Source organism: Hypanus sabinus, chromosome 10 (assembly GCF_030144855.1).
Source record: "Hypanus sabinus isolate sHypSab1 chromosome 10, sHypSab1.hap1, whole genome shotgun sequence".
NCBI lineage: Eukaryota > Metazoa > Chordata > Chondrichthyes > Myliobatiformes > Dasyatidae > Hypanus > Hypanus sabinus.
The window spans coordinates 39044603-39060522 of NC_082715.1; the positions used below are offsets into that span (position 1 = coordinate 39044603).

The 15920-nt window shown below is 37.8% G+C and overlaps 1 protein-coding gene across 1 annotated transcript in view; it reads right to left on the reverse strand.

Moving 5' to 3' along the window:
* Window positions 1–7251: 7251 nt before the first annotated feature.
* The window catches only part of rab10 (RAB10, member RAS oncogene family), a 63734-nt gene continuing 55065 nt past the window's right edge, over window positions 7252–15920 (reverse strand). Inside the window, exons 4-6 of the mRNA XM_059981711.1 lie at window positions 12827–12916; window positions 9225–9326; window positions 7252–8728 (exon numbers count right to left, since the gene is read on the reverse strand). Of these exons, the coding sequence (XP_059837694.1) occupies window positions 8645–8728; window positions 9225–9326; window positions 12827–12916 (276 nt within the window). The 3' untranslated portion in view covers window positions 7252–8644. The remainder of the gene's footprint in view (window positions 8729–9224; window positions 9327–12826; window positions 12917–15920) is intronic.

A 15920-nucleotide genomic window follows, 5' to 3' on the forward strand; every position in this document is an offset into this window, starting at 1 on the left:
TAACAAGTTGTTGGTGAGTGCGCACTTGCATAGTGCAGTTTTGGTCTCCCTGTTACAGGAAAGACATTGTCAAGCTGCTGATTGTATGGAAGAGATTTATGAGAAGGCATTCTGTACTAGAGGCCCTGAGTTCTAGGAAGGGGTTAGGCACACTAGATCTTTATTCCTTAGAGCACAGAACAAGTGACATGAGAAGTTCATTAAAATTATGAAACATATGGACAAGGTAATCATAGTTTCTTCCCCAGGGTTGGGGAGTCCAAAACCAGAGGGCACAGATAACAGGAAGAGATTTAAGGCTAATGGAATGTTGGCCTTTACTACAAAGGAAATTGAGTTAAAGAGCAAGGAAATCTTTTTGCATTTGTACAGGGCCCTGGTGAGACCACACCTGGAGTATTGTGTACAGTTTTGGTCTCCAGGGTTAAGGAAGGACATCCTGGCTGTAGAGGAAGTGCAGCGTAGATTCACAAGGTTAATTCCTGGGATGTCTGGACTGTCTTACGCAGAGAGGTTGGAGAGACTGGGCTTGTACATGCTGGAATTAAGGAGATTGAGAGGGGATCTGATTGCAACATATAAGATTATTAAGGGATTGGACAAGATAGAGGCTGGAAATATGTTCCAGATGCTGGGAGAGTCCAGTACCAGAGAGCATGGTTTGAGAATAAGGGGTAGGTCATTTAGGACAGAGTTAAGGAAAAACTTCTTCTCCCAGAGAGTTGTGGGGGTGTGGAATGCACTTCCTCAGAAGGCAGTGGAGGCCAATTCTTTGGATGCTTTCAAGTAGTAGCTAGATAGGTTTCTTATGGATAGGGGAATCAAGGGATATGGGGACAAGGCAGGAACCAGGTATTGATAGTAGATGATCAGCCACGATCTCAGAACGGTGGTGCATGCTCAAAGGGCCAAATGGTCTACTTCTGCGTCTATTGTCTATTTCAGAGGTTAACTTCTTTATACGGGGTAGTGTGGAAGGAGCTGCTTGGGGAAATAGTCAATGGAGTGGCAAACGCACCATTAAAAAGGCATTTCAATCAGTGCATGGAAACAAAGGGTTTGGATAATTACAGGTCATACAGAGAAGATACTGTGATCAGCATGGACCAGTTTCTGTGGTGTATTATATATTTGCATCGATCTGTAGCCTAATAATCCATTGCTTTTTTTGAGGCCACAATCATCAATTGGTCTAACAATCTGCTGGAGTGCCACAGCATCCTCAAAGTCCTTGCCAGAAGTGCAATTTCAAACTACTCAAATGCCATCAATCAGCAATTGTGGGATATGGCAATTTGAAACAAAGGTGGGATTTGATCATTTCTTTACATTCAGATTGCTGACTATTTGCTTTCTGATATTTCTGAAGTAGCTATGGGCAGTTTCCAATATCATTTGTTGGTATAGGTTTATTATTGTCACAGGTACCAAGTCAGTGAAAAGCTCGTCTTGCATACAGTTTACACAGATCAAATCATTACACGGTGCTTTGAGCTAGAATATGGTAAAACAATAATAATGCAGAATAAAGTGAAAAGTCTACTAGAAAATGCAACTATAAGTAAACTATAGAGCACAATGTCATACCAAGGGAGATTTCTGAGGCTATTTTATCAGACTCTTGAACAGCCCTACAAGTGGAGTAGAAGCTGCCCTTGAGCTTGTGGTACATCCTTTCCAGTGGTTGTATCTTCTACTCAAGCAGAGGGAACAGAGAATGATTAAAATGTCCACATCTCTTCGCCCCCCCCCCCCCCCAATCATCACCACATTCTACAGGGGTTGCATTGAGAGCATCCTGAGCAACTGCATCACTGCCTGGTTCAGAAATTGCACCATCTCGGATCGCAAGACCCTGCAGCGGATAGTGAGGTCAGCTGAGATCATCGGGGTCTCTTTTCCCGCCATCACGGACATTTACACGCCGCATCCGCAAAGGAAACGGAATTATAAAGGACCCCATGCACCCCTCATTCAATCTCTTCTCGCTCATGCCATCTGGGAAAAGGCTCTGAAGCATTCGGGCTCTCACGACCAGACTATGCAAGTTTCTTCCCCCAAGCTATCAGATTTAATACCCGAAGCCTGGACTGACACTTTACCCTATTGTCCTGTTTATTATTTATTGTAAAGCTTGCATTGTTTTTGTGCACTTTATGCTGTCCTGTGTAGGTCTGTAGTCTGGTGTAGCTTTGTGTTTTTTTTTTACGTAGTTCAGTCTAGTTTTTGTACTGTCAAGTAACACCCTGGACCTGAAAAACATAGTCTCACTTTTACTATGTACTGTAGCAGCAGTTGTGGTCAAAATGACAATAAGTGACTTGACACTCATTACCAGCACTTGCAGCAGGTGCTCAACTCAAATATTACCACTGAAGCTTACTATTCCTAGTTGCAGAAAAAAATTCTTGTCCCTGTGCAGTTTAATTTCAAACACATGCTGTCACAACCTACTGCATTTACCAGTCACTTCTCTTTACTTCGTATTTTCCCCTTTTGAATTCCTTTGCTTCCTTGTCTTTTTTGTCTTTCTCTCTCCTCTGGTTTGAGATCACTTACCCTCAAAACATTTTTTGGTTCTACTCAAAATGCAGTTAATTTTAATAATATTTATATAGGACCTTTCATACATTAAGATATTGGCTCAAACCGCCTTCTGTAGATTGTGAAGGCAAATCAAGTCATAAAAATAAAATTAAAAACCAAATTTTAAATTTGATGAGCAGGCAGTTTTAGATCTCAAACATTAATAACTGAGAATAGGCACTAGAAAATAAGTATTTTAACTGTTCTGGAGCAGAACAAAATAGCATATTTTTGTTATTTTGCTTACAGTTGACTCAAGCCTTTCTGGTGCTACAAGAGTATCCAAAATTGATCTACTGTATTTTCCGATCGGTACCAGACAAAATACAGTTATGAATACAGTAAAAACTATGAAAGCAGATAGGCTTACAACATGAATAGATTGACAGCAAATTAAATTCACTGAGAAGCAAGCTTGAGCTATGGTGAAGATAATATGAAAGGCTTTTTTAAAACATGCGAAAGCAGACGACGATTTGAGCTTGTACCTGCTTATGGATTTATTGGCCGTGACAGCGAGATGCCAATTAATTATGTTAAATTTATTTTAAATGTTCTCAAGCTCAAGATTCACAATTTAGAGACATTTCCTCATTCACTGGGTGTAAGTTCAGAAGACACATCTGGTCAATATTGGATGAGTTTTAGTGATCTTACTAAAATAACAGGGGTGGAATATCAAACCAGGAATAATTGACAGATTAACCATTACCTTACTGAATGGCAGAAGAGACTGGAGCTACTAGCACACGATTTCTTAAAATACAAGTGAAGGAAGGCACAAAAGCTAAACAAAAGCAGTCTGTGAAGCAAACGAGTTGCCAAAATTGTTAATCGACAAGCTTGGAACCATTCTGATTCCAGCTGGACCTTGTCAATACTCCCTAACATTAAGGATTCGGGAAGCTTTTTTTTAAAAAAAGCCAATTTTTCCAGTAACAAGAGAGTTAATTCTGCAAACTAGAAAACCTGGGACTATTCCAATTGCAATTAACACCCAGGAGGTGAAACTCCTAATCATGAAACACTTAAAGCAAACTAAGGGAATTCCAATGACAGAGATCAAGGAATATCTGGGATTGGCTTACAAAAGGAACAAATGTAAATACTTGCTACATAATGAATGATAAGGATGTGGGGTGCAGTCATACAGCATGGTGAGAACTGCAGATTTGGGTTCTAAGCTGAATTGCAGCTTCTGAGTGGCATTACCTGTTAAGTACAAGATGCTGTTACTGGCAAGACACAACACGGTTCTGAAATAGCTGGCACACCAACATGGGTCAGTGATTATATCCATTATACTGTATTAAACTCATGTCAATATAACATTAATTCCCATCAGCTATACAAATGGAGGATCAAATTACTTAAGGAATATCAAAGCAAAAACTGAAATATGGCATAACTTTAATTCCTAGATTTCAGTGCTGCAAGAATTAGGCTCCATTGATAGTTTGTCAACTTCTGCCACATGTGGACATTTATAGCAAAATGGTTGTGAAAGAAAAATAAAAACTTGATAATCCTCTCAGAAAAGGTTTCACACTAAAGCAGTATGAGAAAAGGTTAAAAGCGATTATAATTCACTCATTGACTGCAGTGAGATACAACAGCCACCGTATGAAGCACGAGCTAAAAGCTTTTCCCAGAACCAATCTCATTAGGAAAGAATCCGACAAAGTTTCTGTGTAATGAGAGTTGCATCATTTAACAGCACAAAAATGATACTGTAAATGAGCACACATAGCTCATCTATACCCAAATTTCCTTCAAGTTTGTTTTATTTTTGACAACACCTAATAATGAATTTGATGCAAAACTGCCCATTCTGGGAATCTGTCTTTCTGAAAATCTTTCAACTCATGGCATGTGCCTAAGTAAAAATGCAGAGTTTAAAAACAGGAAAAATAAATACACAATTACAACCCTGGTTAAGTTACATTCAGTAAAGACTTTAGAATGAGTTATCATTTGCAAATATTTGAATGGCTGGACAAATCCTTCCAACAAATCCACCAGTAATCTTCAGTTTATCTAAATCATTTAATATTTTCTTTAAAAAGTTTTCTAATATAGGTTCAGAAAACATCCTTTCGTTCAACCTAAATACATTTTATATAATCTATAATGAAATGATAGAAGGTCAAGGCCAACATTTTAACTATTTGCATCTCCAGACATTACCTGGCATATTAAGTACTAGCAACATTTTGACATTTGCCCCTTTTGGATTAAAACACACTAAGTCTTCAAAAATAGCCCTCAACCTTCAAGATAAAGATAGATTTCTATGGCCAGTGTTAGGTGTGCAGACATACAATTTTAATTATGCAAACTGAGCACTTCCACACAGATAGGTGGAACATTTTGGAAACAAGTACAGAGAAACATTATTGGCTGTGGGCCAAGATAGACTGGCACTGTTTTATTCACCCTGGTTGCTCTCCTAGTATCATCTTGCCATTTAAAATATGAATGAGATTATCAGCAGTAATAAAGAACTGCATTATGATTGAAGTTGTGCAATAAATCTTTAACTATGGATTACTCCACAGATACCTTGCATACACTCAAAGTTGAATTTATTTGGATTAGTTTTTGGTGTATTGGCATTACTTCAAAATTTGTATAAGGTAATCTGGAAAGGTTAACTCAAATACACAGGAAATTCATAATAAAATTTCTACAAACATCCTGCTAAATTCCAAGCCTGAAAATTAATCCACAGAGGCCAAAATAAGTTACTCCATGTTTAGACAAAGGTGGTGGGCAGTGGTGAACATTCAGTCCACAGCTTGAGACAAGATTTTCCCTTGGGTCATGAATTGACATCAGAAAGTACACAGTTTGGACTAGCTAACTTCTATTGACCATTTGCAGGGAAATTAGCATTTTGTAAATAAAATTGACTTCAGTTTTAAAAAACATGCTCATGAAATGTCTATTGTATTCTCAAGCTATGATATAATTGGTTATGTAGATGAACTTGCAAAAAATGTGGTACAATACAAATGTTTAAAAGACGTTTTGATTGTTGGGGTGGAGGTAAAGGATGGAAAAGGGTTTAAGAGTTATCAATGAAGACTCTGGTACATAAATTGAAGCAAATATCTAGTTAATTAATTACTGACTAATTAAAATACCCAAACAATTTCAACCACTTAATGCAGCTGAAGTTAAATCACTTGGACAAAATGAACAAGGCAATGGAATAAAGTGAATTTCAATCTAGTTCTTGAACAAATAGCCAAGGTTAAAGTACTGATAATTGTTTGGGATTATTTATTCTTTTTGCCAATTAACCCAAGCTTCTAACACATGCCAATGCAATTCAGAAACTTCAAACTCAAATGCTGACAGCTGCCACCAAAACTGAAGTGGCAAAAAAATTTCAAATCAAATTACGTGTAACTTTACACAGCTTGTATTTAAATGTTAATGAGTCAAAGAACTCCAATCTACTGATTGTCTTTTTTAGATCCAGAGATATAACTGATTAGTTTGTGAACAGTGACCAATAGAAACTCTGTCTTCTGCCTCAAAATTAGCTGTTATCCACAAAGCTACAAGGTCAAACTCCATCAATTTATGCTGGTTTATGCATAATATCATTGGAGGATTCATGACATGGGAAAGCCAACAGATCACTATGCAAGGTCTTCTCAGAATTTCATTTGAAGGTGGTACAGGCAATTACAACAGCCTGGATAATGGAATGTACCTTTATTGAATTCACAAGTCACTACCAAAGTACGGGCAAAAATTTGCTTTCATGGAATTTGTCTATTTTCTCCATGCATTGCAGGATGCTTTGCAGACTTGTTTTCACATTATGGAAAAGGATGATATGGATGGTAATGCAACCCACCAATAATATGGGATTATCAATATTGTTGAAATGAGATGTAATCCAACCACCTTTGGAAAGTAACTAAATTATCTACCCAAAGACAACTTTGAAATTAACCTTAATTAATTTGCAATATCCATTTCCTTTATTACTTTACAAACTTTCTGTTATTTGTTTATTATACTGTACATGTCAACATTATCCAATTTTAAATTGGTGCAACTGGCATTTCCATACATTAAATCCAGTCATTTGACTCTATCGAAAATCTATATAATTAAAATGAAGCCCAACACAAATTCATAAAATGCTAAAGATCGGTGTTACTATTCTAATCAGAAAACTTCCAATATACATCTCAAAATTAAGTATGTTAATCTTAATCTATTTCCAATAGTTATGCCACTAAATGATCAGTGGACAAGCAAACTGCATCTGAAAATCATGGTAAATAAATAACGCGAGTTTCAGGTCAGGCCTGTTCATGCATTAAAAACTAATAATCAACTAGGCAGATACACTGAAGGGGGCCTTTCTTTTTTTTATATATACAGCTGACATGTGCATATTAAAAGTTAAAACAGTTTAATTGGGAAAATAAACATGTAAAATATATTTGACATTATGCCAAAATGTATTCTGGTGGATAGATTTCCAATTCACTTGCTTTTAATTCAAAGTCTTTAATATTTTTGACTTACCAGCATAATATGCAAGCTGACAATACTCTTTTCCAAGACTGATTAACAGTAAACATCTAGAAATTGACAGTTTTAGTAAAATTTGAAGTATTAAACTACAATCTCCAATGCTGGAATGGACTGCTAATGAAATTTATTCAATTATGTTGGTTGTCACATGGCTTACAAATGATCCCAAAGAACTGTACATAAAGGCTAAGCACCACTATATTAGGCAAGAGCCCAGTGTAAACAAAAAACTGATTACATTGGTTACTTTGTATATTCCCTTATGTTCAGTGCAGGATTAAAAAGGGTGAAAGCACTTTGCACAACCGAAGGGCTGTGCTAAATACAAGGAACACAGAGCCCCACGACCCCTCAGTTCCAAACTTTGAAATACATTGGCCAATCCAGCAACACAGACACTGTCTGAAATATTATTTTACTGCATTATTTAATCAGTAATGATGCAAACTTGCTCATCCATTTTTAATGCAAAGCAGCCTTTTAGAAGTATCATAGAACTACACCAATTTCAACACTCCCAAGAAAATCTCTTTACAAACCACCACCCAAAGAGAAATGCAAAGGGACAACTGGAGGAGGATAAAAAAGTCACTCAAGTGACTGGAAAAAGTCCCATTTAGCTACTGGTGCAGGCCATCAAACTGAACCAAGAAGTTTTCAATAGTCAATAAACTGGTTCCAAAAGGAGACCTGGATTGCTTGGAAAACGTGATGCTTCATTATTGGTAGAAAGAGAACATGTTTCAGGCTGCAGAACTATCAAGTCATCAACATGTTATCCATTGCCTTATTACCAAAGTACAGTTATCCTGGTTTTTATCAGTGGCCCATAATTACAGAAAACACTTATAGGAGTATTACACTGTAAAAGTGCAGCATGACGTGCATTATTTTTTGATGGAATATGGTAACAATGAAGAGTACACATATAGGAAATATTGATCAAGAAATAGTGGAGTTCAACACCAAAATAAAATATTGCTTAGACATTGGCAGCTATAATGGATTTGTATTGAAGTATATAGTAAAAGAGCCAAGTGAGAACTAGTCTTCTGCCTCAGCAGTCATTCTGTTACGCCTGTTTTCAAATAAGGCACAAGACAAAATCAAATCCCTCCTACAAAGGAAAGCAGTCTACGTGTCTCGAATTTCACTTTTTTTTGCACAAATGTACAAATTAAAAAGTACATTATACATAAGAGAAAATTCCACTGTTGTACAAAATTTGTTAATTCTAACTTTTATTCTTATACAATTTGATGAGTTGAAACCATTGTTACTTTGATAATGAATTTAACTATAATACAACCAAATGTAGTGAGTCGAGCACATACATTTAAAATGAGACAGTCAGTCACAGACATGATTCTATACAGGTTTTCAAAGTCGTGTGTGAAGCAGGCAAGATGCAAGAACTAAGGTTAATGAGATTTTTGTTTTAATGGGAAAGGACATTTTAGATAGAATGCAGAAAGTACATTTCCACAGGGATCGTTCAGCTACAGCATTTCTTCAATCCTGTTCCACCACCTGTAGTGCTGATATCTACATTTTCCCTGTCAGGTTCCTTTACAGGAGTCTGAAAGTTTTAAAAAAAAGATATTTAATGCATACTAAAAAAACATGCTGAATTATGAGACCAACTCTTTAGCTCTAAAATTTACCCTCCTTTTCACTTAAACTGGTAGATCCACAGATAAATTGATCCATCCACAAATCATCTTGTTCACCCATACTAAGATACAATTGTCTCCTAATAAACAATTAAAATTAAAATCAACTTCAGTAGAAATCGACAGGTTGATATTTTATATCAACAAATTCAATTTACAATATCCTTCATTAAAACCAACAGATTACAAGTGATTCCTTTAACTTTAATTTAAAATTCACTTTTTTCAGATTACCCCAAATGCTACATTTTTAATCATGAGAGTAGAAATACTTCAATTTCTGATATGTAAACACAGACCAAGATTAAGTGAAAAAATAAGTCAGGTTGACAGGTTACACATTTCCTTCCAGTTTAGTTCTTTGCACTTTAGAAATGACAGATGGCCTTCTATGAAAGTTACCTTTTGAAGTATGTCTTCTGCTAATGTGAGGAATGCTTTTTCAATGTTGATATTAGCTTTTGCACTCGTCTCAAAAAACCTAATTGCATGTTCTCTGGCAATCTAGAAAGGAACCAACAGCAAAGTTACTGAGGTTAGCAGAAAGCATGTTACAATTTAGAAAACTGCATCATTTTTGTCGATAAAGTCATGATATTTCATCATGTACCAACTCAATAAACTTAGAAAATATCATATTACTTAAGTTGTATTAAGTATCAAGCTTATTTTCTTTAACAATTTCCCCAAACTACACAAAACAATATTAAAACAACTTCACCCTCACAAGCATCACATTAAGAACCAGTATGCCGCCCAGGAGCTAGCCCTGGAACTTCAGTTAAACTTTAGGATAGGCAGTGATATCTGCATTTGTTCCGCACCAGTATTTGATTGTAATATCCTGATCGAAACAGTATGCTGTTCTTTCTCGTATTCAAAATATTTCATCTATTATTTGCTTACATTTCAGAGCAAATGTGAATAACCTCTGATTTTTGCTATCCAAAAGACAAAATGATTAAATATAATGTTGATCTGAAGGCCAGAATTGGTGAGCAAATTGCCAAGGCAAGGAGCAAGACTTTTAAAGCAAAGATTGAAGTTGTGATTTCAAAATAAACAAAACTTTACCGATTGACCCAAACAGACAGAGTTTGACTTTTAGATCATCTCAGGTGGGAGGGAAGAACAAAAACCAGCTAGAAGCTTCTCTGTCAAGTTTTGTGCTAACAAACATATTATCAAGGTTTACAGGACAAGTGTTGTAGCAGGGGCCATATTGTACCATGCAGAAGAGGTGGAAATGCCACTTGAAAGATATAGTACCTCCAATAGTGTAGCACCCTTCCCAAAGTGGACTAAATCATACTTTTACTGGCTCGAATAAGCCTCAGGTTCAAGTACCATGCCAAATTTAACTGCTTAAAAAAAAGCAGATGCCGACGCTATTACAGCTCAGAGCATTCTGGAGATCAGAGTTCAAGTCTGGTGCCACCTGTAAGGCGTTTGGACATTCGCCCGCCCTGGGTGCTCCGGTCCCCATTCCCCAAACAATCCAAAGACATGCTGGTCAGTATATTAATTGGTTATTGTAAATTGTCCTGTGATTAAGCTTATGTGAAATGTGGGTTGCTGGGCAGTGTAGCTTGTTGGGACAGAGGGGAGGAGATGGGAGGGGGCAGAGAGACAGACACACACACATACTGAACGACTGGTTTGGTCTGCAACTATTTAGCAGCAAGTAACTTCAACTCCAAACTCTAGAATGCTGAGCTGTAATAGTGTCACTATCTGCTTTGCTTAAAGCAGACAAATTTGGCATAATACTTGAACCCAAGACTCAATCTTACTACTAAAACTGTGTTTCAGTCCACTTTGGGAAGGGTGCTATTGGAGGTACTATATCTTTCAAGTAGCATTTCTACCTCTTCTGCATGGTACAATATGGCCCCTGCTACAACACTTTTCCTGTAAACCTTGATAATGTGCTTGTTAGCACAAAACTTGGAGAAACTTCTGACAGGCCTTTGTTCTTCCCTCCCTCATGAGATAATCTAAAGCTTAAAGGTTTTCCACTCAGAGTTTGGGTCACTCAGTAAAGTTTTGCCAGGGCAAAGGTTATATTGACTGATAATTTTGTATACAGAGGATAAATCATCAAGTCTTAGAACTGTCAGCTTGGACATGGATAAAATTCTTAGTTGCTGCTATGGGAGTCATGTTAAGAAATCAGGAAGAACTGATCTGTAGATCTGTGTACAAAAGGGAGAAACATTAATGAGCATTTGTCTTCTCCGAGGGACTTTCAACCACAACATTTGGTTGAATCTTCCCAAATTATAGCTGATACAGGTAATGTGAAAATAATAACATTTAATCAAATGGGGTAAAGGTTGAGATCCAATGTACAAGGAAATATGTCAGAAGCCGTTTTTTTCCCACATTTATGCTTAACGTCAACCAAACTAAGGAGTCATTTGTTATTCTCAAGAAGTCAGGAAATCATGTACCAGTTCTCAGTGTCAGCTCAGAGTGGAGAGAGTAAGTAGATTCCAATTCATGGGTGTCAACATCTCAGATGACATGTCCTTTGCCCAACACAGATGCAATCATTATGAGGGTACACCAGCACCTCTACTTTGTTAGAAGCTTAAGGAGATTTGGCGTGACACCAAATCTCGACTACATCATGGTCTGATACAGCAAATCCAACACAAACGCAAAAGACTACATAAAGTAGTGGGCACAACCTGATCTATTATGAGCACAGACTTCGTCCACCATTAACAGCATGTATAGAATGCTCTGCCTAAAGAAAGCAGCATCTATCAAAGATCCCCTCCGATTCACGTCATGTACTCTTCTCGTGTCTAGCCAGACAGGAAGAACAGAAATGAGGTTAAGGAATAGCTACTGTCATTGAAACAAGAGAAAACCTACAGTATAATACAGGCCCTTCCACCCAGAATGCTGTGCTGAACATGTACTTACTTTAGAAATCACCTAGGATTACCCATAACCCTATATTTTTTCTAAAACTCTCTTAAAAGACCCCATTGTATCTGACTTCACCATCATCACCGGCAGCCCATTCCATGTACTCACAACTCTGCGTAAAAAAAATTTACCCCTGATATCTCTTCTCTACCTACTTCCATGCACCCTAAAACTGTGCCCTCTCATGTTAGCCATTTCAGCTCTGGGAAAAAAAACTTTAACCTACAACCAATGCAACCCTAATCCCACCTCAAAGAAACACCATGGACCACCTCTTGTACTAAGATGGACTTTTGAAATTGCAGAATGTTTTATTTTTGGACAATGATTTGCGTCTGGAAAGTTGTTACCATGTTGTAACTAGATGCCTGTGATGCAGCTTCCAAGTTTTTCCACTATATTTATGCACGTGACAAAAACTCAACTTGTCAACCCTCACACTCAGCCTTTGCATACTGCCTTGGTGATTCTCATTGAATTTGCAACCTCATTGCGACTCATGTTAAAGGTTCAAATCATTTTCCTGGCACACCAGCATTAATCCAGAGTTCATGGCTTTTTAAAGCATAGGCCATACATACTTGCTTGTATTTAGTCTCTAGGATCAAGTTTCAAAAGCGATCTGTGGGGTTGTACTTTACAGGGTATCAGTCTAAGATACACTAGCAATTTATACACAACCTTACTAAGACAGAGCAAACTTGTCATGTTTGTTGAATTTTTAAATAATGGCCTGGAATTCAAAGAAACCATTGAAACTTAAAGTTAAATGGACTCATCTTAAAAATGGTAGCTTCTATATTATGGAATTCCCATACTGCCAAACAAAATTGCAAGTCCCGGATGATGTGCTTAACTAAGGGTTAGTGGGAGGAGAAGCAATAACAGGACAGTAAAGTCAGTTGCTGAAATGAACAATATTATTCCAAGGTAAAGCAGACATTCTTAAACAAGACTGATACATGAAAATGGACCATTAGGTGTTAGTGTAAATCATGTCCTCTTGTTAAACATTTAGTTAAAAGACAGAACAGGAGCACATGGAAAAGAAAATTTAAGTTTACCTGCTCCCCTTTAGATTTCGCCACGACTCGTTTGTCTTCCATGTCACATTTGTTGCCTAGTAACATCCTCTCTACATCTTCATTTGCATGCTGAAAGATTTGATTCATATTACTAAGATAACTTGCTAATTTACATCCTGATCCAATGCATATTAACAGCACAACCCAAATATTGCTCCCACCTTATAAAAGGTTAATAAATTGAAATCATTTTGATCACTAATAATTAGCAGTAACCGAGCAGAAAACACATCAGATGCTGCATGTAATAGCTTTCAATTTTTTGCCCTTTAAATCAAGTTGGGAAACCAATAAAAATTAAAGTCCAAATATAACTTTTTAAAAAAACTAAGCATAAGTAAAATTCTATTTCTCAAACTGCATATTTCACCTGGGCATTGGAAATGCAGTTCTATAGTTAAGTTTTTTTTTTTGCAAATGCATTAAGTTGCCTCATAGAAGCTATAGTTAATATAAGGTAGTATCACTATTTCTACAAAAATTCTGCCTGGTTGTCAACCCAGGAAACTAGACAAAATACATATTCTTTGTGCTAAAGGTTCTGAGAATTGATAAACTTCAGTAAGGTTTTGGAAGGGATGACCAGAACATGTGTTTTGTGCCAAAGACTTCATGCTGTTCATATAAAGTCCAGGACAATCAAGAAATTTTGAATTATACTTCATGGTTGTAATGAATAGGCAAACAGATGAACATGGTAACTTCTGGATGAGACAATTTGTGCATTTGCAAGTGGGCAAATGTTGAGAGCAGCCAAATGTAAAGTTGGTCACAATCAGATTGAGGTACCTGCCCCCTCCTTCCCAGACAGTACAAACAGTTACAGATTGTCACTGAAGTTACTTTCAGCCAAGTGTTGAAATTTCAACTAACTGACCTTTTGCTTCCAAGGGAAGTACTCTGATGATAGGTACTTCTCAACTTGTCAATCTGGGGTCAGTAACAAGACTGAATAAGATAGTTTGCCAAGTAACGGAGTCAATGATACTCATGTCAAGTATAGGGTTGCACTTAGCAGGCACTGAACGGCCTCTTGATCAGCTAATTTCTACTTTTCGTTGTCAAGTCTAGGCTCTTGACAATACATGATCTTGACAGCGATGAACCCTCACATGGTTATCAGTCACTTGTGGGGTCCTTGGATTTGCTCTTCAATCTTTTCTAGCTGCTTCACTTTCCAGGAGCAATTTTTGACTTGGCTCAGAAATACAGCTGCACCTTTGATTTCCTGCATGATGGCATGCAGGCCAATGGAGGTCCACAACAAACTCACCACCATGGTAATCCCAAAAAATTGCTGCTAAACTGAAAATAATGTCCAGGGCAAATGGAAAATTGTCCAACCTGTATCAACTCCATTGCAGAACAAATCCACTCCAACTTCTGTGGAACTTCCCATTTGGCTTCTTTGCACCTTAGCAAGTTATCAACTCTTACAATAAAAAGAGTGCAAGAATGACATGCAATCTGAACGCAATAAAGATTATTTGGAAATTACAAATGGTTCTTCATTGGGTATTGATTCTGGCACACCCATGAACATTGAGGGCCTGGCTGCTGCTCTTTCCATTGGAACATTTTACTATTGTATGACATGTATCAACAAATTCCAAAAGACTGCAACTTCAGTTCCAAATACATCAATTTATTGGACCAGAAAAATAGTAGTCATCACTCTGTCCCTGCTGCATACACTACACCCACCACCAATCTACCTTCAGCATATCAACTATTCAGGTCTATGACACTAAAATGAAGCAAATTTCCAAAGCCCAGGAACCACTCTTTGATAAGAAAACATGAATGATAAAAGTTAGCATCTTTGAAGTACAGGTCCACAATCTCTTATTCGAAATCCTTGGGGCCAGTTGCATTTCAGAATTCAGAATCCCTCCTTACTGGTTCCAGGACCCCCTGGTGGATACCAAAAAACACATATGTTCAAGTCCCTCATTTAACCTGTCTCAGTGTGGGTCTACTTTAGGACCCGGCAGAGCTCCACATATCCTCCTGTATACTTTAAACCATCTCTAGATTATATGTAAATAGTTGTTATACTGTATTGTTTAAGGAATAATGACAAGAAAAAAATTGTAAGCACAAGGAAATCTGCAGATGCTGGAAATGCAAACAACACACAAAATGCTGGTGCAACACAGCAGGCCAGGCAGCATCTATAGGGAGAAGCGTTGTCAATGTTTCAGGCCGAGACACTTAGTCAGGACTAACTGAAAGGAAAGATAGTAAAGAGATTTGAAAGTAGTGGGGGAAGGGGGAATGCAAAATGATAGAAAACCAGAGGGGGTGGGATGAAGCCAAGAGCTGGAAAGGTGATTGACGAAAGTGATACAGAGCTGGAGAAGGGAAAGGATCATGGGACGGGAGGCCTCAGGAGAAAGAAAGGGGGTAGGGGGGAAAACACCAGAGGGAGATGGAAAACAGGCAAACAAATATGTCAGGGATGGGGTAAGAAGGGGAGGAGGGGCATTAACAGAAGTTAGAGAAGTCAATGTTCATACCATCAGGTTAGAGGCTACCCAGCTGGTCTCCAACCCGAGTTTGGATTCATTTTGACAATAGAGGCAGCCATGGATAGACATATCAGAATGGGAATGGGATGTGGAATTAAAATGTGTGGCCACTGGGAGATCCTGCTTTTTCTGGCGGACCGAGTGTAGGTGTTCAGCGAAATGGTCTCCCAGTCTGCGTTGGGTCTCACCAATATATAAAAAGCCACTCCGGGAGCCATCACCAACCTTATCAACTCTGGGGATCTCCCCTGCACTGCCACCAACCTCAGTTCCCACACCCCACACTTCCCGTTTCTACCTCCTACTCAAGATCCACAAACCTGCCTGTCCAGGTAGACCCATTGTCTCAGCTTGCTCCTGACCAATGAACTCATTTCTGCATAACTTGACACTATCTTATCCCCTCCTTGTTCAATCTCTTCCCACCTATGTTCATGACACTTCTCATGCTTTGAATTTTTTCAATGATTTTAAGTTCCCTGGGCCCCACTGTCTTATTTTCACCATGGACGTCCAGTCCCTATGTATCTCCATCCCTCACC